The sequence below is a fragment of the Microcebus murinus genome, chromosome 5 (genome assembly GCF_040939455.1).
Source record: "Microcebus murinus isolate Inina chromosome 5, M.murinus_Inina_mat1.0, whole genome shotgun sequence".
Taxonomy (NCBI): Eukaryota; Metazoa; Chordata; class Mammalia; order Primates; family Cheirogaleidae; genus Microcebus; species Microcebus murinus.
The window spans coordinates 30,356,822-30,381,975 of record NC_134108.1 but is presented as its reverse complement, the minus strand read 5'-3'; the positions used below and the strand labels follow the sequence as shown (position 1 = coordinate 30,381,975).

The 25,154-nt window shown below is 38.5% G+C and overlaps 1 protein-coding gene across 2 annotated transcripts in view; it reads right to left on the bottom strand.

Moving 5' to 3' along the window:
• MED23 (mediator complex subunit 23) overlaps positions 1 to 11,254 on the bottom strand; it is a 42,916-nt gene extending 31,662 nt beyond the window's left edge. For both annotated transcript variants that reach the window (XM_012736619.3, XM_012736621.3), the window contains exons 1-9: positions 10,981 to 11,254; positions 10,612 to 10,643; positions 10,366 to 10,453; positions 7,734 to 7,858; positions 6,531 to 6,642; positions 5,082 to 5,180; positions 4,078 to 4,179; positions 3,519 to 3,588; positions 1,763 to 1,875 (exon numbers count right to left, since the gene is read on the bottom strand). In XM_012736619.3, coding sequence (XP_012592073.1) covers positions 1,763 to 1,875; positions 3,519 to 3,588; positions 4,078 to 4,179; positions 5,082 to 5,180; positions 6,531 to 6,642; positions 7,734 to 7,858; positions 10,366 to 10,453; positions 10,612 to 10,643; positions 10,981 to 11,028 — 789 coding nt within the window. In that variant the 5' untranslated portion in view covers positions 11,029 to 11,254. The remainder of the gene's footprint in view (positions 1 to 1,762; positions 1,876 to 3,518; positions 3,589 to 4,077; positions 4,180 to 5,081; positions 5,181 to 6,530; positions 6,643 to 7,733; positions 7,859 to 10,365; positions 10,454 to 10,611; positions 10,644 to 10,980) is intronic.
• Positions 11,255 to 25,154: the final 13,900 nt, after the last annotated feature.

Below are 25,154 nucleotides of genomic sequence, written 5' to 3'. Positions count from 1 at the left end.
CTATATATATTAGTTGGCCAATTAATTTCTTTCTATTTACAGTAGAGACAGGGTCTTGCTCTTGGCTCAGGCTGGTTTTGAACTCCTGACCTGGAGCGATCCGCCCGCCTCGGCCTCCCAGAGTGCTAGGATTACAGGCATGAGCCACTGCTCCCAGCCCATCTGATAGTTTTCTAGAGCACATCTTTTTCACTTCTGTGGGTTTTTATTTGGGTTTTTTTTTTTTTTTTTTTTGAGACAGAGTCTCACTCTATTGCCTGGGCTAGAGTGCCGTGGCATCAGCCTAGCTTACAGCAACCTCAGACTCCTGGGCTCAAGCAATTCTTCTGCCTCAGCCTCCTGAGTAGCTGAGACTACCAGCATGCGCCACGAATTTTTTTCTATATATTTTTAGTTGTCCAGCTGATTTCTTTCTATTTTTAGTAGAGATGGGGTCTTGCTCTTGCTCGGGCTGGTCTCAAACTCCTGAGCTCAAAGGATCTGCCAGCCTTGGCCTCCCAGATTGCTAGGATTACAGGCGTGAGTTACCATGCCCGGCCCACTTATATGTTTTTGGAGACATAGCATTTTGATACTGTCAATGAAAAGTTTATCTCAAATACCATCTGCATAATGTTATCTGGGTTTATTCTTTTAAAGGTCCCTCAGATGGATAAATAAAAAGAAAGAAAATCTTACTCGAGGTGGGAGGGGGGGCATGGGCAATATATGTAATCTTAACACTTGTACCTCCATAATATGCTAAAATAAAATAAAGAAAGAAAGAAAAAAGAAAAAAAAAGAAAATCACTTTATCTACTGATTTTAAGATAACCTTTAAAAAAACTGTGCAATTTGGAGAAAAAAATCTTAGAAACATTCACTATGTTAAATTTCTTAGCATTTTCTCTATTAAGTTGATTCCCATCAGGCTGTAGTCTCTCAATTCACCCCAGGTACCATAATGTCTCTGTTTTCTGCCCCTTTCTTTATTTTAATACTAAAATGTCTGGGAAAGGGGTATGGGTACATAAGCATTCACTTCAATGTATTAGTTTTAAGGAATTCTTTAAGGCATTTTAAATCAGAATAATCAGGCATGTTTTATGTAGAAGTTTTTACAGCAAGAACTGACTGAATGTAGCTATAGTTATAAAAAGAGAAACTATACAAAAAGAACTATCAGTCCAGTCAGCAAGATTGCTCACTAATGGAAAAATTTAGGAGTAGTGCCCCTTAAATGGTACATTAAAATTTCAGTGATTTGAAAAATAAACCCTCTCCCCTTTAGAATTAAACTCAGAAATGTGACTTCAGGTACAGTCAGATTAGTCCTAAGCAGCATGGTAAGGTAAGAATTTTCTGTTCAGAAATCTAATCAAAGAGGAACGGAGACTAGTTTCCAAACACTCTCTTACAAGTGTAAACAAAATTTCCAAATTTGGAGAGGACAAATGACTTGATAGCATCTGGAATCAGACTGAGTTAAAATCCCGGCTCTACTACTTGTTAAATGGGGTGCCTTAGTCAGGAAATTAATTTAAAATTTCAGTTTTCTATTTCCAAATACTTTGCCCAAGAAGATCACTGAGGCATAAACACCTACAACAGCACAAACCACAGGGTATATTTGGATACTGAAATAATGTGATAAATCACAAACTATCTTTTATTAAACATTTACTTCTTCAGACTGTGAAGTGACAATTTAGCAAATACATATGATAATCAAGGATGAAGTCTGCTGGATGGACCAGATGTTCCATTATATTTAGCAACATACCTTATCATATGGCAAAAGACCTTTCAAAGGAAAACGAAGAGTAGTGGGATCCAATTTCCATGAATTACAAATGGCGCCTGAGTTATTTACAACTGGCAGAAGACTGCAGCGGCCTGTTATGTATCACAAAGATGTTTTTAAGTAAATGTGAAACATAGCATGAATATATATACAAAGCAGGCATTAGTTTAAAAATTGTTTTAAAAAGTTTTAATGAGACTGAAGTTTGGGAATTTTCTTTGATTATGTTTAGTCCACATGATTGTAGATCAATTTGTACAGGCCTCCTAAACTCAAAAATGTTGCATTTTGTCCAAGTGTCTAGGACAGAGGTAAGAAAACTTCAATCCAAGTGCCAAATCCACCTGCCATCTGTTTTTGTAACATTTTATTGGAACACAGGTGCTTTTGCAGTACAGTGGCAGAGGTGAGTAGCTGTAACGAATTGTGTATCTCACAAAGCTTAAAGTATTTACTATATGATCCTTTTTAGAAAAAGTTTGAGACCACTAGTCCACAATCAACATGGTTAACTTTATGCAGGATATCCCTAGAGACCTTAGATATAACATATGACCATCAGATTGTACATCCTACTACCTAACAAATATTACCACTTGGATGTCCCCCAAGCACCTTGAGCTCAACTTGTCTTAAAATAAATTCATCATCATCCTTCTCAAACCTGCTTCACTTCCATAATTCATAAATGATACCAACATTCACTCAGTTACAAAACCTAGAAACCTGCAAATTATCTGTGTAGTAACTATTTAGCTTATTTTTGTATTTCCAGTGTCTAGAACAGTACCTGGATCACAAGAAGTGTTCAGTATTTGATCACTGAATAAATAACTGTCTATCATCCTAAACAGTTCTGAGGCCACCATAATTTCTAGAAATAATTCAGGGCAGTGGGCACTAAAAAAAATTGCCAAATCACATGGTTATTTTTAAAAGAAAGTTCAGAGAATCTAACAAAATATAAGAAAATGGGAAACAAAATACATGAAATAAAAAGCAAAAGTGTGAATTAGAATGGGCGGAATGAGCCTGATACTCGCATATTCTGTGCCCATAGGGAAACATGTATGTTGAGAGTTTCAGTTGCCCAGGTTCCATGGCGCTTTACTGGCTATATTAAAAGGTCTTCCTAATCAACAGGAAACCCACTTTCTAGAATGGTTTTTTTTTTTTTTTTAGACAGAGTCTCGCTTTGTTGCCCAGGCTAGAGTGAGTGCCGTGGCGTCAGCCTAGCTCACAGCAACCTCAAACTCCTGGCTCAAGCGATCCTCCTGCCTCAGCCTCCCAAGTAGCTGGGACTACAGGCATTCGCCACCATGCCCAGCTAATTTTTTTTTTTTTATATATATTAGTGGGCCAATTAATTTCTTTCTATTTATAGTAGAGACGGGGTCTTGCTCTTGCTCAGGCTGGTTTCGAACTCCTGACCTCGAGCAATCCGCCCGCCTCGGCCTCCCAGAGAGCTAGGATTACAGGCGTGAGCCACCGCGCCCGGCCTCTAGAATGGTTTTACCTGAAGCTTAGACCATTCCAGATAGTTGCTTTTCCCTCCCTACATTCAGCACACAAAGTACCTAAAAACATGTGAACAGTATTGTATTTAAGCTCCTAGAGAATCATTAAAAAAATAAGCCACCAAGACACGTATAAGAGACCATCCTTCAGCTTTGTTCAATAGTCAGATCACTAAACATCAGGTACTATTTTGGTATATTTTAAATTATAATCCTACCACAAATGGAATTTATCCTTGCTGTGGGCCTGAACGTATCCACAAAGTCTGATACAAGGTTTCCAAGTAACTGGAAAAAAAAAGAGCACAGGGGAGAGACAGGGAGGGGGCAGGGAGAGGGAGATGGGGAGAGAGATCAAATAAATAAGTATAAAAATAAAATTGAGACTGCCCTGAATATAGTGATCATTTGCATAAAATGAGATAATAAATATGTGTAAAGATTTAGTACAATGCCTGGCACATGATAATTAATCAAAGGTTAGTTCTTCTCTTGTGTTCTTCCAAATAATTACCAGTTCATCTGTCCCTGAATTAAACCAAGTCACATCACCACATCCTTAGCTATTTGATGAAACTGTGCATATTTTATCACATGGCATAAAAATGGTCTCAACAGGACAGCAAAGAAATGAAAGATTTTAATCATGATTCAAAAAATGAAAACTATCTAAGGATAAAAATGACCATTTTAAAAAATAAGCACACAAAAAATAAGATTAATATAGCTGTGTTTGATTAAAATTTTTATTAAAATTGTGGGAAATATAAAATTTACCCAGTGTGGAAGTTTTCCTTCAGGGTAAAGTTTCCTGATCTCTGTGACTGCAAAATAGGCTGGTAATAAGCAGGCATTCCTTTCCAAGATATATGCTATAACCTAAGAAAAATAAAAAGGCAACATTATTCCTGAAAAGTCCACACACAAGCCCTTTAACTACAATAAGGTCAACAACAAAAAGGATACTAAAAAGCAGAGATGTTACTTTTTGGGAGAGATGTTGGTCAAAGGACACAAAATGTCAGTTAGGAGGAATAGGTGCAAGAGGTCTATTGTACATTATGTTGACTATGATTAATAAATATATATTGTATACCTGAAAATTGCTATGACAGTGTATTTAAGTGTTGTCAACACAATAAATATGGGATAACCCGTATGTTAAATAGCCTGATTTAGCCATCCCACAATATGTGTACACACATACACACACAATTGTTATTTGTAAAAAAAGTATAAGTATTATTTTATGGACTTAGTGGGTTTAAACTGTAGCATAAAGACATCCACTTATATATAAAGAATATCTAAAAAGGAAGATTAGTAAACAATGGAATGGATTGTTCATGGTTTGTAACTAAGTAAGCTTGAATATGCTTTAAGTATTGGTAGACTTAAACAGGAGGAGAAAAACAAATCAAAGCAACAATTCTTGCAACATTAATTACAAAGCAGAAAGGTCTTTTAAGTGGTCCATAGGCTGATGTCTTGTAACAGTTTAAGATACTTTAATGTCTATATTGTTGTTTTCAAAATTAAAAAACATGAATTATTCTACACCAATTCATCTGGAAAAAGAAAAAAAAAAAAAAAGAAAAAACATGAATTAAAATTTCAAATTTCCTTTTGAAATATGATGAAAGTGAAAGAGCATTTTTAAAAATAGAAGTGCTTTTTCTTTGGTAGAAAAAAAGGGAATATTCCACAAAATACCGCAAACCTAAATAAAACTAGACTTTTTTGAGGTTATGATCAATGAAGTTCAGACATGTCTAAATTACCTCTCTTGCTGCCAGAAGCTGCTGTACAACAGCAGAGCTCACTGTGTTAGGAATTGTCAAGATTTTCTCCAAAATCACCTTTAAGAGATCTCGAACACCCTGATGTAAGAAAAAGACATGGGTTAAAACTAAGTAAGATCCCCTCTGTTAGCTGAAATATCCAAAGGTTTCATGATTATAAACTCTTTTAAGATCACATCTTTAAATTTTCTGATTCAGGGCTAACATTAATCAGAGTCTTTAACATTAACCTAAGAGAAAAGCCACGTTCTAAAATAGAATTCTAAAGAATGTCTTGCAATATGAATAAACAAAGAAAGTCAATTATATTCTCATGAAGTTTCTCCTGTTAAAAGGGTCAAAAAGCTTAACTTATAAATATGGATGGAAATATATTAGAATAGGACTTGAAAGCACTCTGGAAATGTGGGAAATGATATTAAAGTTTTTTTTGGCAGATCACTCTTTCTGCTCACTCCCTTTGGTATTGCCTAACTTTATTCCACCTTTTCATCTATCACATGCCTTAATATCTCAAACATATCCAAGCTATTCTGTTAATCATCTCCACATATCTAATACCACTTGCATTATTTGATATATAAAAAAGATACTTCATTCAACATGCATTTACTGACTATAAACTATGTGACCAAGCTTGTAAAAAGACAGAGCATATGCATGGGAGAACAACTGTAAAGCACCATACAAGTAAGAAGGCAAAAACGACATACATCTGAGTAAAGAGAAAATCAGAGAAGGCTAGAGTTAATTTTATGTTAGATTATGAAACTGATAATTATCTGTTAAGTTAAATCTGTTATGTTAAATTATCAAACTGATAATTATCTGTTAAGTCATTTAAGATTACAGAAAATGCAGAAATTAAGCATAAGGTCAGGTATTGGTAATTCGTTTAAAAAGGACAACAACAAAAGTGGCTTAAAGAATGGGTTTTGTAGCTGTGAGTTCCAGAGCTGTATTATGAGACACAGAGAATGTGTATTGTTCCTTCTGGTCAAGAGCAGAGTGCTGAAGATGTTAGTTAAGTAAAGACAAAAGTCCAACAAAGGTCAAGGTAGAGGTGAAGGAGGCCTTGCTCCCTTCATCAGCTGATGTCTATATCCCTCCTCACATCCCTGCTCTGTGCTTTCATCTCAAGGGGCCCCAGCATCATAAGACTTGTGCTAATGTAGGAACACAGATTCTACTTTGTGCCTTCCCTACTCATTGTAAAAATATATTAACCATCTGTATTTTTGAGAATGTTGAAAGGGGAGTAGAGAAGCCATAGGAACAACTGAGTAATTTTAAATGTTTTTAGGAAATACACAATAAAAAATAGATTTTATAAATGCTTCCACCTCATTTCTTTCAAATGAAAATTATATACAGAAAAATTAATCATATCTGAAAGCAATCACTTTTCATAATTAGAAAAAAAAATACCTTGTAATCCACTCCCCCAATTATTTTCCGAACCAGTTTAAATGTTAAGGCCCAAAGCTGTGTTCTTTCCCACTCAAGAGTGTCAGAGTTTATTAGGGATTCACAAACCATCCTAGAAAAAAGAAATACCCATTCCAGTTATAAGACAAAATTTTCCAAGTTCTCTAAATCCATGGTCTGTGTACTCCAAGTATTACATTTATTGTAGCAAATATTTTTCATAAAGGAGCATTATTGCTTAAACACACTTTTAAAGATATACACCATTTTACATTTTTTACTTGTATGAATGGTCAAAAACAAAGTAGAACTAAATAATATTCATTACGTTTTAATTTCACTAGAAAGAAGTCTATAAAAAGCTTTTGCTTAAATGTTTACTTTACCATCCTTCACCTTGTGGCAGATTGCACTTTTCCAAGATGGTAACAACAAGATTTTTGATCTCATGTGCTCTTCTGAAATGTGACACTACAATCATTACATGGGGTGAGGGTGGGAGGTACCTTCTCTCTTATCTCTTAGATTGGGGCTGGCCTAAGACTATGGCAAAAAAGGTAAAAGGATGCAGTATTGCTTCAAGGGAAGGTGATATGGCTTCTTCCTAACCCTCTCTTGCACCCTTGCTCTTGGACTCTGCTATGCAGTGAGAAAGTCCAGACCATAGGACGAGGGCGTGTGCAGGTTCTGGCCCATAGCCCCAACTGAGGTCCCAGATGACAGCCAGGAATCAATCACCAGACATCTGTGTGAGGAAGCCTTTGTCATGACTCCAGCCCTAGCCACTCTGAATTGTAATCACATGAGACACTCAGAAAAAACTGCTTAAGCTTAGTCAACTACCATAACCGTAACTAATAATAATAATAATAAAATGATTATTATTGTTGTTTTAAACTGTGAAATATTGAGGTAATTTGTTGTGCAGCAAAAGTAAACTAGAATAAACTAATCACTAAAGTGAGTGATCTCAGCCCCTGGGCAGGAAGGCAAAGGCTGCCTGGTTTTGAGCCTATAAGCATTACTCAATTCAAAGAATACTTATTGCATCCTAGAAACTAAAACCTGAGGTATCATGAAGAATAACCTGATGAACCTCACTTTCTTCCTTCCTTTATCACTCACAACAACCTCAACTGACTTCCAACCATTTACACAGACAGAACAATTCTTTGGATTGCTCATACCCACCATTAAACATACCTGGGTGGAAGGAGACCAGTCTCAACTGCCATTGCTAAGCAGTCATAAAGAAAAGAAATTCTTTTAGGACTATGCTGGCCATGAATAAATTTAACAATCCACTGGATGCACTGTTCATGAGACTCCTGGGAAATGAAAACATATTTTATTTTAAGACTAAGTTTACATGTTAAAACTAACAGGTAGCTGATATTATACCTGGAAGTGTATCAACACTATGGATGAAATACTTCACTATGAACATCTGTGAATGAAAATAATTTTTTAAGAAGATTTTAAACATTCAGATTCAGTATCTGTTATATTAAGTTTAAAATCTTGCAATTACATAGATCAAACTCTACCAATTTTATTATGTAGGATTTCCCAAAGTAAGATTTTATTGACATATTCATGGTCAATAGAAAACTCCAACATAGATTGCATAAGGTACTGGCAACAATGCCTTTAATGGCAGATGTAAATATTCCTGTCACTAGGGGAAAATCTGTTATGGAACAGTATCTCAGCCTTATGAGAATTTAGGATGAATTTAATCCCTAAGAGCCCAAACAAGAGCCCATAATGAATTCAAGGAGAAATCAGATTTCTAGACTTCCAAAACTTTAAATCTGATACCAAAATGTTGTGCCCATATCAAAGTTTGTCTTCTAGGATATCTCCAAGGGAAGCCTATAATGTCCTGCTCTCTGCATGACCACTGTTCTTCATGCACACTTCTATTGTGTGCATGTGTACACTTCTATTGTGTACATTATATGTATACAATATAATGTGTACATATGTACACTTCTATTGTGTACATATAATAAAGATTTAGAAATACCTATTTTCTTCCTGGCTCCCCTAATAGAATATAAACTTCTTACAGAAAAGGGGCATACTTTAACTCATAAAATGTTTAATAGGTTATTTTTTTAATTAAAATATGATGCAAATATGTTCAACATCGCTGAGAGAAATAAAACTATACTGAGAGAAATTTTCTCAAGTTTTTGATTGGCAAAGATCAAAAAGTTTATTAACACTATTGTGAAGCTACAAGAAATAGACAAAACAATCTCATACATTGCTGATGGGAGTGTAAACTGGCATAACACTTGTGCAAAACTATTAGTAATTTCTTTAAAAATAAATAGACATACACTTTGACTAAGCAATACTACTTTCAGGAATTTATCCTATGTCTCATGCATAGTATTATTTATTACAGCATTGTTTAAAGTAAAAAAATTAAGAAGAAAGCTAAAAGTCAATCAGTAGGGGATTGGTTAAATAAATGAAGGTGCAGCCATGCAATGGAATATTATGCCTCTATAAAAAAGGAAGGAGGGAACGTAAAAGTAACTGTAATGACCTGATATGGAATTACCTTCAAAATGTATTTTTAGGGGGGAAAGGCAAGGTGCTAATTAAGGAACAGTGTATGTGATACATGACTAGTCTATAAAATAATTCTATATGCATAAAATACTTCTAGAAGGAAACATAAACTGGGGATACTGGCTGTAGACAGGAAAAAGAAGAGGTTAAGAGATGGAAGGGACACTAGTCACTGCATCCACCCTTTTGTACCTATGCATTTTGAACCAGATGAATGTCTCATCTGTTAGAAAATTATTAAAACAAAATTTTAAAATGTGAACATACTGCCATTATATGATCCACATCTGAGTGGCAAATCTTACCATCAGTGGATGCATGCAAACACAGTTCTCATTTCTGTACCTACAGTGCACCAGGACAATATAATGCATTCCTGAAAGGAGATCTTCAAGATCACACATTTTGTCTTTTTCATGGAAAAATTTTCTGGTCAAATGTATCTGTTCTTTGTTCCTAAGCTGTATAGCTCTTTCCCCATTTGTACTATAATATCTTTAGATGTTTATTATAGACTCTGCATTACTATTTTAGTATCTCTGTATCTTTACTATAGCATCTCGATTTTAGTATCTTTGTATCAATGCTGTGCCAGTTCATTTAGTAAACAGAAAAAAAAAAAAAAAAGAAATTCTTATCCAAGTAAAGCTTACCACAACTGTCTTGTTTTATTTTGTTGAGACAGGGTCTTGCTCTGTCACCCAGGGTGGAGTGCAGTGGCCTCATCATAGCTCACTGCACCCTAAAACTCCTGGGTTCAAAGGATCCTCCTGCCTCAGCCTCCCAAGTAGCTGGGACGGCAGGCATGCCTACACACCCCGCTAATTTTTCTATTTTTTGTTGAGACATGATCCCTCTTGCTCAGGCTGGTCTGGAACTCCTGCCCTCAAGTAACTCTTCGTCGTCGGCTTCCCAGAGTGTTAGAATTACAGGTGTGAACCACCATGCCCAGCAAATACAACTGTTTTCAAGTGTACCAAAGAAATCAGAATAGGATGAAAATGGTCATATATAATTTAACATGGGGGAGAGTTTTAAAAACACGTCACTGTGCAGACATCAACTTGATGTCTCAACACAAGTTCTCCACTGAAGCATACGAATTAAAACAAATAGTAACCAGAATAAAAAACGATGACAATTTTACTTCTCTCTTTCCAGAAGGATCTTAAGAGCAACATCAGAGTAAATGTAAAAAAAGAAGAAGCCAAAAATCATCAGCTGAATATATTAAAAATGTAGTGCTCACCTGAGAAAGACCACCCCAAAACTGTCTGAAGGCCCCCAAACAGCTAATTAGTTTTGTTTTTTCATCTTCAGGGGTATCCATAAACATGCTAAAAAACAAAAAATACGTTATTTGCCACTAGTTTTTCAAAGGTAATTAAACATAACCAGAATAGTGGATCTTATAACCCTCCAAGACGAACCTAAGTAAAATCTTACAAAGATACAGCCGTGTAAAAACGCAAAAATCTGCCAGGCACATACTCACCCAGGGAAAGCCTCTTCTATAATTTCCGTCTTCTGTAAAAAAACAAAAACGTAAATAATGTTAATTTTAAAAGGAAGCCTCCCTTAGTGAAATGTTACAATGTAACACAGGGCGAGTCATCTTAATCGGCGCTGAAACTAACACTACCTGCCTGGCCAGTCACAAAGGGTGCTGTAGATTTCAAAGGCTGCATTGAACTTGACAGCGGTTTGAGAATCACTGAACCCCGGCACATACACTCGGTGTCAAAACAAAGGGGAGCAAAGGGGAGGCGTGAGAGGAGGTTACCCAGGCCAGTTTCCTAGACCCGCTCCCCCTGAGTCTCCCCTCCCCGAGCTACCGTCCTGGATCGCCGGCAGTTGCACTCACCACCACCTCCTCGAAAATGCTCTGCAGCTGCGTCTCCATTTGTACCATCACCTCCGCCTTCCCCGGGCGCCCGGCAAGGCCCGGGCCAGGCCCGAGTTTCGGGAATAAAGGGACGCAGGGGCGGGGACGTCCAGAGCTAACCGCAGCTCCCCGGCGCCGCTTCCCTGCCCCAGCGTCTCCCGGGGAGGGTTCCCCGCAGAGCCCGGCCAACAGCAGCAGCCAGCGCGGAAGCGGGGAAGGACCCGGTGCGCGCAGTTTATCAAACCCTCAGAAACCAGGAGCTCTGCCGGATGGTTCTGTTTGTGGAGCAGGGCGGCCCGCAAGCCGCACGACAGCGCCCCAAGCGGAGCCTCGAGGTAAGTCACCCGGCGGAGGCCTCGACTGCAGGCCGCCACCTCCCGGCCGGAGTGAAAGTTGCTTGGTGCTGGGGCTAACCCTTTTTCTCTCTAGGGAGAGAAAATCTTGGAGCGAAGAGGCTGCAGCCTGCGGAAATGCTCCAGTTGCAGCCAGGACCCACCCAGCAGATGTCTGTGAGCAGCTGGCCTGGAGCTGCAGACTGCTGCGGGGAGTTGAGAGCACATTTTTCTTGACCACAGGGACCATGTCTTCTTAGCTGTGATAACCTCAGTGCCTAGCACAGTGATGGACACATAGCCATCTTTCAAGGAATGCAGAAAAAAACAAATGAATGCATTATTAATGATTTCTAATTAGAATCATGGAATAATAACATCTACCGTTTTTAGTTATAATGACCTAAAAAGAATAATATTTACCAATTGTTGGATTCCTGTGGCCTTTTCAGTGGGGGTAGGGGTGAGATGGATGACAGAGCCAGTGTTATTATAATAAAATCTAAGGACCCTAACAATCTATTGTTCCTTACTATATGTTTACCAGGTTATCTTATTGTGAATTATCTTTGATTAGATTTTAGCACCAAGACAGTTTTCATCTATTACCTGGCAGCGTTCCATGCTTCCTCGCCATGTTGTTCCAATCAGTGTATTCTCAGCAAATGCCAGCTAATCTTAATACTGGACATGGCTTTTAAAATTGGCCCTGGTCAGGGAAGAATTTTATTTTTTCCACAACAAAATACACATTAAGCTTTAAGGACATTATATTTGCTGATACTCCGGTCACTGAATAAAAATTGACTATTTTCTGGGTGTGGTGGCACAGGCCTGTAGCCCCAGCTATGTGGGAGGATTGCTTGAGCCTAGGAGTTCAAGGCCAGCCTGGGCAACATAACAAGACCTTGTCTTTAAAAAAAAACAAACAAAAAATTGACTATCCATTTTCAGACCTTCTTAATGAGTTTCCCCATGCTCATTTTTATTGATGTATAATTTATTTACGATACAATGCATAAATTTTGAATGTATAGATTCATGAATTTTGACAATTATTCACACTTAACACCTCAGCCAAGATTAGAAATGTTCTATCACCCCAGAAAGTTTCTGGGGTCCCTTTGCAGCCAACCCTTCCTCACCACTCCCAAGAAGCAAATACTTTAACAATTTCATAATCATTAATTAGTTTTGCATGTTCTTGATGTTTATATGGAGTCATACAATACATACTATTTTTGTGTCTCACTTCTTTCACACATTGTATTTGGAGATCCATCCATCTGTGTTATTGCTGAGTAGTAGTCCATTGCATGAATAAACTAAAAATTATTTATGGATTCACCTGTTGGTATATAATTTATGTTATTTTCAGTTTTTACTATTATGAATAAAATTGCTATGAACATTCTCAATGAGTCTTCAGCTCTAGACCTAAGTTCTCTTTTCTGTTGAGTAAATACCTAGAAGATTTTGGGGTTATATGATAAGTATATGTATAGCTTTTTAAGAGATTGCCAAGCAGTTCTCAAAAAAAAAAAAATTATTTTCTTTGTTACCATTTTATACTCCCACTACTACAGAGATGGGTCTCACTCTTGCTTAGGCTGGTCCTGAACTCCTGGTCTCAAGTAATCCTCCCGCCTTGGCCTCCTGTAGTGCTAGGATTATAGGTATGAGCCACCGGGCCACCATTGATTGATTTTTGAATGCTGATCCAACTTTACTTCCATGCTATAAATGCTACTTGTTCACGATATATTAGCTTTTTTATATATCTCTGGATTCTATTTGCTAATATTTTGTTGAGATTATGAGTTTTTCTTCACAGGCCACTATCATTGCCAACCTCTAAAACATCTGTTATACCTTTTCATGATCAACATTCTTTACCTTATAAAGAAAGTTACTGATGAGAGTCATGGAGCACTAAGTCCCTATAACTTCTTTGGAAGTAACTTCTTTGGACCACTACTCAGCAATAACACAGATGGATGGATTACAAAATGATTACAAAATTTTAAAAGTATTTGCCATGGAACACCACAAGCTGCTAGCAGGAGCCACTCCCTTCCAGCTGCTGGATGTTGAGCTGATGTCTCCTCAGTCGTGGTTTCTATACAAGTCTGACCTGGCAGAAACTTAGTTTCCTAACAACTGTAATATGCACATGCAACAACTACATGTCATTGTTACCCACACAATAACTACTATAAACTAAGATGAAATAACTTAAATTTACTATTGGGTATTAGATTGAAGAGTTAGGCTAGGGCTTCTATATCAAATACCACAGACTTGGTAGCTTAAACAACAGAAATTTATTTTCTTACAATTCTGGAGGCTAGAAGTCTCAGATCAAGGTATTGGTATGGTCAATTTCTTTTGAGGCCTCTCTCCCTGGCTTATAGATGGCTGTCTTCTCCTTGTGTTTTCAGGTGGTCTTCCCTCTATGCATGTCTGTGTCCTAATTTCTTCTTCATATAAAGTCACCAGATATATTGGATTAGGAACTCATACTAATGACTTCATTTTCACTTATTTAACTCATTAAAGACTGTATCTCCAAATAGAGTCACATTATGATGTATTGAGGGTTAGGACTTCAAAATAGAAATGTGTAGGGAGGGGAACAACTCAGCCAAAACACTCCACTGTCTGGCCCCTTAAGTTCCTGTCCTTCTCACAATGCAAAATATATTCACCCTCATCCCAACATCCCCCAAAGTCTAAACCCATACTAGCATCAACCCTCCAGTCCAAAATTTTATCTAAATATCCTCTAAATCAGGTATGGGTGAGACTCAAGGTATGTTTCATCTTGAGAAAAATTTCTTTTCAGCTGTGAACTTGTGACATTAGATAACAAGGTATCTGCTTCAAAAATGCAATGATGAAATAGGCATAGGGTAGACATTCACATTCCAAAAGAGGAAATTGAAAAGAAGAAAGGGGTCACGGATCCCAAGCCAGTCTGAAACCCAGCAGGGGAAAGTCCATTAGGTTTAAGGCTTGAGTGCCATCCTCCTTGTCCTTCAGTCCTCCTGGGATGGTGGCCAGAGCATGGGGGGCTTGCATGTGGGGGCAGCCAGCAGAGGCTGTAGGTGTCTGAGCGGGAGTAGGTGGGCATCCAAGTGTGAGAGGGCATGGTGGTGAGGTTGGAAGGCTAGCTACATAGGAGGAGTTGGTCAAAGAAGCAAAAATAGTAAGACCATGAGAGTTAGGTCTCACACTGTGAGAGAAGTGGTTCTCGATTGGAATCAGAGGTTTTGCTATGAACCCATGGATTTCAGTGTATGGATAGTTTTAGACATAAATATAGATAGCAGACATAAATGTGTACACACTCACAAACACACATATGAATACACACACACTCATACATATATTCCATAGCTCCGACAATAGACAGGGCTTAGGAGCAGCAACTCTTCCGTGATCACACCTTGAGCTCAGATCTAAACAGCATTCTCTTACTTCAAGGAGCCAGGATCTTTGGCATAATGCCTGAGGCAGGGAACATAGGAGATGAGCAGGAAGTATCTTGTTTTACTAGAAAGAAAGACTATTTGTAAAGAATGATGCGGAGAGGGAGGATCACTTGAGGCTGGGAGTTTGAGGCCATCCTGAGCAACATGTTGAAATACAGTTGCTATAAAAAATAGAAAAATTAGGCAGGAGTGGTGGTACACACCTGTAATCCCAGCTACTAGGGAGGCTGAGGCAGGGAGATCACTTGAACCCAAGAGTTGGAGGTTGTAGTAGTGAGCTATAATGACACCACTGAATTCTATCCCAGGTGACATAGCGAGACCCTGTTTCAAAAAAAAAAAAAAAAAAAAACAATGATGAGGCACTTGAAGGCATATCAGGGACAATATAAACATCAAAATAATGATCATGATGGATCACAATCCATTGAATAAAACAGGAAGCCAGAAAGCAGTACATTTATAAACAGATAAATTAAAAGTTTCATGAGAAATGATATATTTACACAGCTACAATGTAACTCCATAGATAATACTTATTAATGACAAAAAACCAAAAAAATAACTTCATAGCAAATAAATCTGGCAGCTACAATTTTAATGAAGTGATCAAATTGAACATGATCAGTGATGGGAAAATTGAAATCATGTGTCACCCTGATATGATGTGCTAAGAAGTCTACTGCATCATTTCTGTTATTTTTCTGCCAAAGTTGTATAATATGAATCTAATCATAAAGAAACATAAAACACTGAGGGACATTGTACACACAACTTGTCTGTACTATTCAAAAGTGTCAAAGTTAAAAAGTCAAGAACTAAGAAACTCTTCCAGAGTGAAAGAACTGTTTGTGACAATTAAATGTGAAACATAATACTGAACAAAATCCTTTTACTCTAGAGGACCAGTAAGTGACAAAACTTGAATGGGATCTGAGTATTTGATGGTAAGTATGTAACAGTGTTAATTCCCTGATAGTGACAATTATGTTGCGGTTATATAGGAAAATGCCTTTATTTCTAGAATATGTACACACTGAAGTACTTGCAGAAAATGTGAGAGCAGTTTAGCAACTTACTCTTAAATAGTTCAGGGAGAAAATTGTTCTTTGCATTTGACACCTCCAACTTTTCTGTTAGTTTGTAACTATTTCAAAATAAAGATACAAACCACATTTGCAAATAATGAAAATAAGAATAAAGAAATCCAATATGTGCAGTTGTGTAATATCATCGTGAGAAAAAAAAATAAAAAAAAAAGAAAAAAAAAAAGAAATCCAATATGTACCTTCAAATATCGGAATGGAAGGTGAATTCCTCCAAACCAATTCTTAGTGATACGACAAGAACAAGGAGGCGCTGTTAATTCTGTTACACCATAACCGAGGGTTAGCCGGTTCAGTTTAAATATTACTGTAAATATTTAGCTTGGCATTTCTATAAAGTGGTATATGATTTCCTCAACAGAAAGTATCAAATCACTACAAAGGTCACTAGAATGAAGAAAGCATACAAGGAAAGGACTGGTTAGAGATATGGTTGAATGAGTAAGGTATCAACTGTCCAAGGTTTCTTCAAAAATGACTCAGTCTTCATCAGGAAGAATAATTATTTGAAGCAGCTAAAAGCAGATTGAGTAAAATGGTGAGTATAAAACTGTATCTAGGTCGGGCACAGTAGCTCATGCTTGTAATCCTAGCACTGTGGGAGGCCAAGGCAGGGGAATTGCTTGAGCTCAGGTGTTCGAGACCAGCCTGAGCAAGAGTGAGGGACCCTGTGTTTACAAAAAATAGAAAATTTAGCTGGGAGTGGTGGCATACACCTATAGTCCCAGCTACTAGGGAGACTGAGGCAGAAGATTGCTTGAGCCCAGGACTTTGAGGTTGCAGTGAGCTATGATGAGGCCACTGTACTCTAGCCCGGGTGACAGAGAGAGATCTTGTTTTTAAAAAAAATGCATCTAAAGACATATGCTCAGTCAAACCAGTGCAATTATATTGGTTTGAGGTGGAGGCTCGATGCTGGGACTGGGAGCCCAGTCAGAAGTTTTAGGAAACAAGCAGAGGCAGAAAGGAGGTAGAGGTTATAAGCAGGACTGGAACAAAGTGGGAGCACCCAGAATGTTTCTGTGAAAAAGTCTAGTATAGTCAGATCATTGTTAGAGCCACTTTCATGACAAGTAGTTGGTTCAGACACAGCCTGTAAAGTGCGGCCAGTGTACACAACACTCAGAACTAGAGGGCCCTGAAAGCTGGACCCATAGTTTGAGTTGACAGCTAACAAGGTGATTGCTTGGGCTTGTAAATAGTGAAGTACGCGGCCAGGCGCGGTGGCTCATGACTGTAATCCCAGCGCTCTGGGAGGCCGAGGCGGGCAGATTGCTTGAGGTCAGGAGTTCGAAGCCAGCCTGAGCAAGAGCGAGACCCCGTCTCTACTATAAATAGAAAGAAATTAATTGGCCAACTAATATATATAGAAAAAATTAGCCGGGCATGGTGGCACATGCCTGTAGTCCCAGCTACTCAGGAGGCTAAGGCAGAAGGATCGCTTGAGCCCAGGAGTTTGAGGTTGCTGTGAGCTAGGCTGACGCCACGGCTAGAGACTCTGTCTCAACAAAGCCCAGGCTAGAGACTCTGTCTCACTTTTGAGACTCTGTCTCAGGAAAAAAAAAAATAGTGAAGTAAGCTATGAGAAAGACAGAAAAAGATGAAATAACATTCAGTTTAGTAGAAATACTGGCCCAGATTTGAGGGGCAGGGGGTCTACCTGCCTCCCTAAGGAACAGAGCACAGCAACTCTCATGGGAAGCTGCACACCCTGCGTGCTGAAGGTGGAGATGAAGCAGCTTAGGGTCTTTCACAGATGGGAGTAGAGTCCAGGGAAGAACTCGGCATGCACCACCTGCAGGGGCTCAATTTAAGGGCATCTTCTGTGTCTTTATGTTTTCTACTCCAAATTCTAGTATAATGCCTGGCACACAGTAGGAGCTTACTAAATATGTTTGCAATGAATGACTAAATAAATAAGTGAAATGAAATAAAAAAAATATTGGGATTGAAAAGGAAGCTATAGAGAGTAAGCTGGGTTCTGAAATGAAAATCCCAGTGGTTAAGATCATGAGAATCCCATTAGCCAAGTGATCAGGGCTCAGTGGTTGTTAAAGAGGGCAACTGTATTTATTAGGCAGGGTTTTCCAGAGAAACAGAACCAGGAGGATATATGTGAAGTATATGAAACACTGGCAGTCAAGAAAGCTTACCTCAGCCTTGGTGCCCAGAGATTTTACTGTAGGCAAGGCTCACTGCCCACATGGCTGGTCTCCGTCTCCAGCTTGTCCAGAGGTCAAGCTCATGACTCAACCACCCTCGCCCCCCCCAACCCATCCCAATACCAACTCACATTGCTGAGCTATGTGAATGACCCAAGGGCCTCAGGCAAACCAAAACACTTCTATCAGGCATGACATTTGAAGTCAAGGGGAAAGGCCTGACCTCTGTTTTGTCAAAGTTAAGTTCTTTACCTTTACCGTACACAATACTCATTACTGCACAGCCTCCCCTGCACCTGCTCCCACTCTCCACCATATACACAAACACTGAGCTGCCGAGATGATGTTCCTTTATAGGGTTACCCAGAATGCCCTTCCCAGCAAACATTCTTCCCAGTCTCAGGACAACTTCCGCTTTAACTTCCCATGCATTAAACAAAGCTTGAATTTCTCTTTTGAAGGTTTTGTCTCTGAAATAAGGACTTTCTCTCTCCTTTTAATTCTTCTGTGTACAACCAGACCTCTGTGGATGGGCCCTGTCATCTTAGAGGGTGAGGGAAGCAGAAAAAGTGCCTAAATTAGCAAGAGTTCCCTAGTAGAGCTCCCTTGCTGTATGCCTGTTACTAGACTGAATTCTTTAAGCATATTCGCTTTTGCTTCCGACAGGAATTAGCTGTTTTGCATCCCGTAAAACTGAAGCTTCAGGAGATTAAGGTACTGGCACACAGTTGAGTGGCAGCATCAGGATGTGAACCTGGGCTAGCATGAGTCCCCGTGTGTGTGTGTGTGTGTGTGTGTGTGTGTGTGTGTGTGTGTGTGTGTAAATACAACTATATGTACAGACAGGTCACTCAGCAACCTTGACACAGGTGCTCAACAGGCTCTTCCAGGTCTTTGTGTCATCTCCATTTCATGCAGAGTCCTCATCTCTGGTCCTTACCTTGGGGGGAGTGTTCTGTTAGTTCACATTACTTCCCACTGTAAATGCCAGAAAGACCTGGCTCCCAGCATTCCTTGTCTCTGCTGAAGCGAGGCCCCACAGCCCACCACCATGCGGCCACACCCCTTCTGGCAACCAGAGCCAGGGTTCACTCTCCAGGACTTGGTCCAAGTTGCTGTGGTGGTTAATTTTGTGTGCCTACTTCCCTAGGCTAAGGAATGCGTGAAATGCTGGTAAAACATTATTTCTGGGTATGTCTGTGAGGGCGATTCTGGAAGGGATGAACATTTCAATCAGCGGACTGAGAAAAGAAATGGTACTCATTTCTTTTTTGTGTAGAACGAAAGACAGATGAAGGGCAAATTCATTTCCTCTGTTTGAACTGGAACATCCATCTTCTGGGGAGGGGCAGGAGGAGATGCGAGCAAGGAAGAATGGTCAGAGAGATGCAAGGTTTCTGACTTTGAAGGTGGAGGAAGGGAGCTACTAGCTAAGGAATGTGGAAGCTTCCAGAAGCTGGAAAAGGCAATGAAACAGATTCTTCTCCTAGAACCTCCAGAAAGGAACCCAGCCCCCACTGCCCCCGTGATTTTAGCCCAATGAGATCTATATGGGATTGTAATCAACAAAACTGTAAAATAACAAATTTGTGTTGTTTTAAACCACTAAATTTGTGGCAATTCACTACAGCAGTCACAGAAAACGAATCCAATGCCAGCATATCAACATAAATTGCCTGAGAAAAACAGAATAGATGTTTGACTTGTTATGCCATTTATTATACAGTAGTATTTTTCTTTAATCGAAATGTTTTAAGTTCACTTCTTTCCTAGAAGGTATTCTCTTCACTTTTGATGCTGAGGACTTCAAATACATGTTCTACAAATAACTCAACCTCATTAGATTCAAAACTTAACTTAACTTTCTAGAAAACTAGCCTCCCCTCCTGGTGCCCCCTCTCTCTGCTAATGGCATGACTCTTTTCCTAGTTACTTGGGTTTAGAATCATTCTCTGAGCTCAGCAGTGCTGCTTTCATAATGTTTCTCAAACCCAGCACTTATTTTCTGTTCCTACTGCCTTGATCTAGCTTATCTCACCAGGAACATGACAGCTATACCTACCTGGCCTCTCCATCTACCCCACTTTGGTCCATTTCATTTTCCAGAATCAAAAATATATCCCTAAAGCACATTTTTCATCATGTTACTCTCTGGCTCTAAATCCTACTTTGGCTTTCCATTTCTAACACACTCACATTTAAATTTCTTCCATTCGAGCCACTTGCTCACTCTTTCTTCTTTCTTTCCCTGCCTCCCTTTCTCCATCCCTCCCTCCCTTCCTCCCTTCTTTCCTTCCTTCTTTCTTGGCTTTGTCACAAAATACCTTCAACTCTATGAAGATTGAATGGCTTATACTAATAAACTGTTGACAGTACTTCAGATTATGTGATTTTGTATCTGAAAATCTCAAAAGAAGAAATAACATGTATTATCTCGTATATTTAATATTTATCATCTTGTAAATATCACTCTTACTAAAAACATACCCATAACCAAAGAACCATAACAGTTACTAAATGTTCCTAATACCTGGTAATTTGAAGACCTCTAGAAGACTTCTCTTGGGATTCTGATTCTATTAAAACTTGTTACGGACATGAATACTTTTGACAAATGAATCAATAGATTAGTTATGCATTTCGAAATGTGAGATTGTGTCCAAGGGAATTATGATGGCTTCAGTGAGAACAGAATAGTACAATGAAAAACAAAAACAAAGCCCAACAGAAATAGCTGTTTGACCTCTCCCACTGATAAGCTTGAAAAAAAATCCAACACATTCTTTCTAAACAACGCTTCTTTTCTTATATAAAAATACCTGTGGGTATATATACACACACACAGAGCAGATATGCTGACTTCCCGATTGCTTGTGGTTTGCTTAATCAGACAAATGAATTGAGAAAGGTATGTCCAGTGAAGTCTGATGCTGAGAAAGGAATATCAAGTATAGAGATTTGTATCCTTTAAGGCATGGTCTTCTTTTCTTCTTTATTATGAAATCATTAAGCTTAAATTTGTAGATAGCTATTAAACTCACAGAAAAATAAACGTTCAGGTTTAAGATGAAACTAAGAATTAAAATTAATAATTTTCTTTTCAAAGGAATCCATGACAGGTGGGAGACTGTCTTTCCCGTTGCTGTGAGGTGCTGCTTTTTCATCCTCACCTACCTACAAATCAGCCCAGGTAATTGTCTTCCATCCTCACCCACCTTCACTTCAACCCAGGTTGATTAGCCAAACTCTGACTCTTCCTCTCCCCCACTACATCCTGCTTCTTCTAGAAGCTGACCTCATCTCAGTAAGTGACAACTCCATGCTTCCAGTGTCTTAGACCAATGGTTGGCAAACTACAGCCTGCAGGCCAATTCTGGCCTACTATTTACTTTTGTATGGTAGCAAGCCAAGAATGACTTTTACTTTTTGTTTACTGTCTATTTTCCGCTACTATGATATAAGATCTATGAGGGCAGAAATTTGGGTCTTTTTGTTCTCTCCTTTGGCATATAATAAGCTCTCCTAAATATTCATTGAATAAGCAACAAGAGAATGACACCCATCCCTCGGACTTTGACCTGTCCCTTCAAAAATGCCTATGCAGAAACTTGTCCACAGGTTTTTTATGAACCAGGACATTGTGAAGCCTTCCACAAACAATAGTTTGGGTCCAAGACCTCTGGAAGGCCAGTGGTGGCCCAATATCCCATTTGTGTGGGCCTATGGTGTTATTTCATCTATTCCCTTAACTCTCTAAATAAAACCCCTCTCCTTCACTTAACACTCTCTCGGTTTGCAGGAGGGAGATGGTGGTAAAGTTTGCCCTGTACTTTTGAACATCTAATATCTATTAGTATCTCAGGGGAGTGCCAGACTCCCTTATATCCAAACTTCACCCCCAATGAATCCTCCACAAGCAGCAGTGGCTATGAAATAAGAATTGAATCCAAGAGTAACCTTGGGCCAGAATGTAGGTGGTGGAGGATTAGCTAGAGAAATATAAGAAATCATTAATGTTCCTTATCTCCCCATTCCTTCTCTTATTTGTTTTCCTTTATATCAGGGGAAAATCCAGAAGGAAAGGACCAAAGAGATACCTGCCCATTTTCCCCAGGGCCATGCATGAGGTTCTCAGCTTGTGCATATCTGTTTCACCCTTTTCCAGCAGGTGCTATCTCTGAGGCTGGAAGGCAAAATTTTGGAGCTATCATAGTTCTGCACACTTCATCACCCCAATAATGGTAAATACTCTCCCTCCCCCACCTTTTGGTTTAAAACTACTTTCTGATTGCATTGGCCACAGAGACTTTTCTTCCATGAAGAGATTAACTTGGGGGTTGGGAGCTTACTTGGGAAAGTTATATACCCTAGTGTTTGTGTTCAATATTTTCAGTATTTTCTTTCCTTCCTTCCTTCCTTCCTTCCTTCCTTCCTTCCTTCCTTCCTTCCTTCCTTCCTTCCTTCCTTCCTTCCTTCCTTCCTTCCTTCTTTCCTACCTTCCTTCCTTTATTTTCTCTATCTATAAAAGTAATTCAGGAATTTCTACAAATTTTAGCTGGATTATTAGTATTATATTTGAATTTAGAATCATTTAAGTGTTAAAAGGTACATATTTTTTATCTAGATACATGTATTTGGGGGACAGTTGGCCAGTATATGTGTAATAGTCTCTCAATTGGTTGGTAGGAATATATTAATTATCATTTTGAGTTACTCATTGGCTTTACTTCTAGATTTTCAATGAATCAGAGGATATTAAATAAGAATATATACACCAACAAAAAAGATTATTTATATTCTTAGCCTATTGGTGTGTATATTGAACACTTACCATGCACTGTGCTAAGTGGTCTGTCCATAACTTTACTGAGACTGTTCAACACTAATATGCATTTTCAACCTGTATTGTCCCTTGTGGTAAAAATTCCACAGGTTTGTTGAATGTATAATACCATGGAGAAATTGTTTCTATTTAATTTGCATCCTTCAATTTTCAAATGACATTTTCTAATTAAATATTTCAAGATATCTTGAATAGTTCCATGTACATATTACCATTTTATAAACTAATTATATTCCCTCTTAGTCCTCATTTTTCTAATTATAATGAATATGACAAATGACAACTTTGTTTAGAACTTCACAGCTTGCCACATGTTCTATTTATGCCTATATTTTTTATTCACTATTTCCATTTGGTCTCTTGAGAGCGAAGTACAGATTCTCTAGTGACATCCCATATCCCCAGAATAATCTTGTGTAGAAAACACCAGGGCTCACTCCTCAAAAAACTGTTCCACTTACCTTTCTCTAGGCAGACACTTTCATGACATAAACAAGGTAATGAATCTGCTTCTTCTTTTAGAATTAAGAGCTGAATGTACCTTTTGCCTGGGAGGCATTTTGGACAACTCAGTGGTGTGGGATTTGGGTCTCAGTTTTAGGTGGTAAGCAGTGTCTTTGAGATTTTTATATTTTTAATCATGAAATCAGTCATATATGAGGAGAAGTACGTAAAGCATTTATACAGTTTAAAAAGAGTAATAAGACAAATATTTGTGTCCCTTCACTAGGTTCAGAAATGGAACATTGCAATATTCCATTCAATATTGCAAATTGCTCATCTGACAGGGAATTAATAGCTAGAATATGTAAGAGTTCCAACAACTCAATGGGAAGAAATTATATAATCTGATTAAAAAATGGGCAACTGATCTGGATAGACATTTCTCAAAAGAAGGCATACAAAGGGCAACATTATTAATCATCAGAGAAATGCAAATCAAAACTACAATGAGATGTCACCTCACTCCAGCTAAAATGGCTTTTATCAAAAAGACAGGCAATAACAAATTGCTGGCAAGGATACAAAAAAAGGAGAGCCCTCATACACTGTTGGTGGGAATGGAATTAGGGCAACCACTGTGGAGAAGAATATGGAGGTTCCTCAAAAAACTAACAATAGAACCACCATATGACCCCAAAATCCCACTGATATGGGACCCAGCAATCCCACACATTCAAAGGAGGGGAATTCAGTATATCAACAAGATAGCTACACTCCCATGTTTATTGCAGCACTATAACAATAGCCAAGATTTGGAATAAACCAAGTGTCCATCAAAATATATTTATTCATAGATAAAGAAATTGTGGTACATATACATAGTGGAATACTATACAGCCACAAAAGGAATGACCATTTGCAACAATATGGATAGAACTAGACAACATTGTGTTAAGTGAAATAAGCCAAGCACAAGAAGATAAATCTCACATGTTCTCGCTCATATGTGGGTGCTAAATACTAAAAGCAATTGGTATCATGGAGACAAAGGGTAAAATGATGGTTACCAGAGGCTGGGGAGGGTAGCCGGGAGGGGAAAATTGTTAATGGGTGCAAAAATAAATAAATAGATAGAATGAACAAAATTTGATAGCACAACAAAGCAACTATAATGAACAATAAGGGCATACTTCTAAATAACTAAAAAAGTAGAATTGGGCCGGGCGCGGTGGCTCAAGCCTGTAATCCTAGCACTCTGGGAGGCCGAGGCGGGTGGATTGCTCGAGGTCAGGAGTTCGAAACCAGCCTGAGCAAGAGCGAGACCCCGTCTCTACTATAAATAGAAAGAAATTAATTGGCCAACTAATATATATATATATAAAATTAGCCGGGCATGGTGGCGCATGCCTGTAGTCCCAGCTACTCGGGAGGCTGAGGCAGAAGGATTGCTTGAGCCCAGGAGTTTGAGGTTGCTGTGAGCTAGGCTGACGCCACGGCACTCACTCTAGCCTGTGCAACAAAGTGAGACTCTGTCTCAAAAAAAAAAAAAAAAGTAGAATTGGAATGTTCTTAACAAAAAGATATGATAAATACCTGAGATGATGGATATACCAATTGCCCTGATTTGATTAATCACATTGTATATCTGTATCAAAGCATCACATGAACCCTATAAGGATATACAACTATTATCTAACCATAATAATTAAAAATACAGAAAAAAAAAAGAAATAGAACATTGCCAGAACCACATGCATCCCATGGTGTGCCTT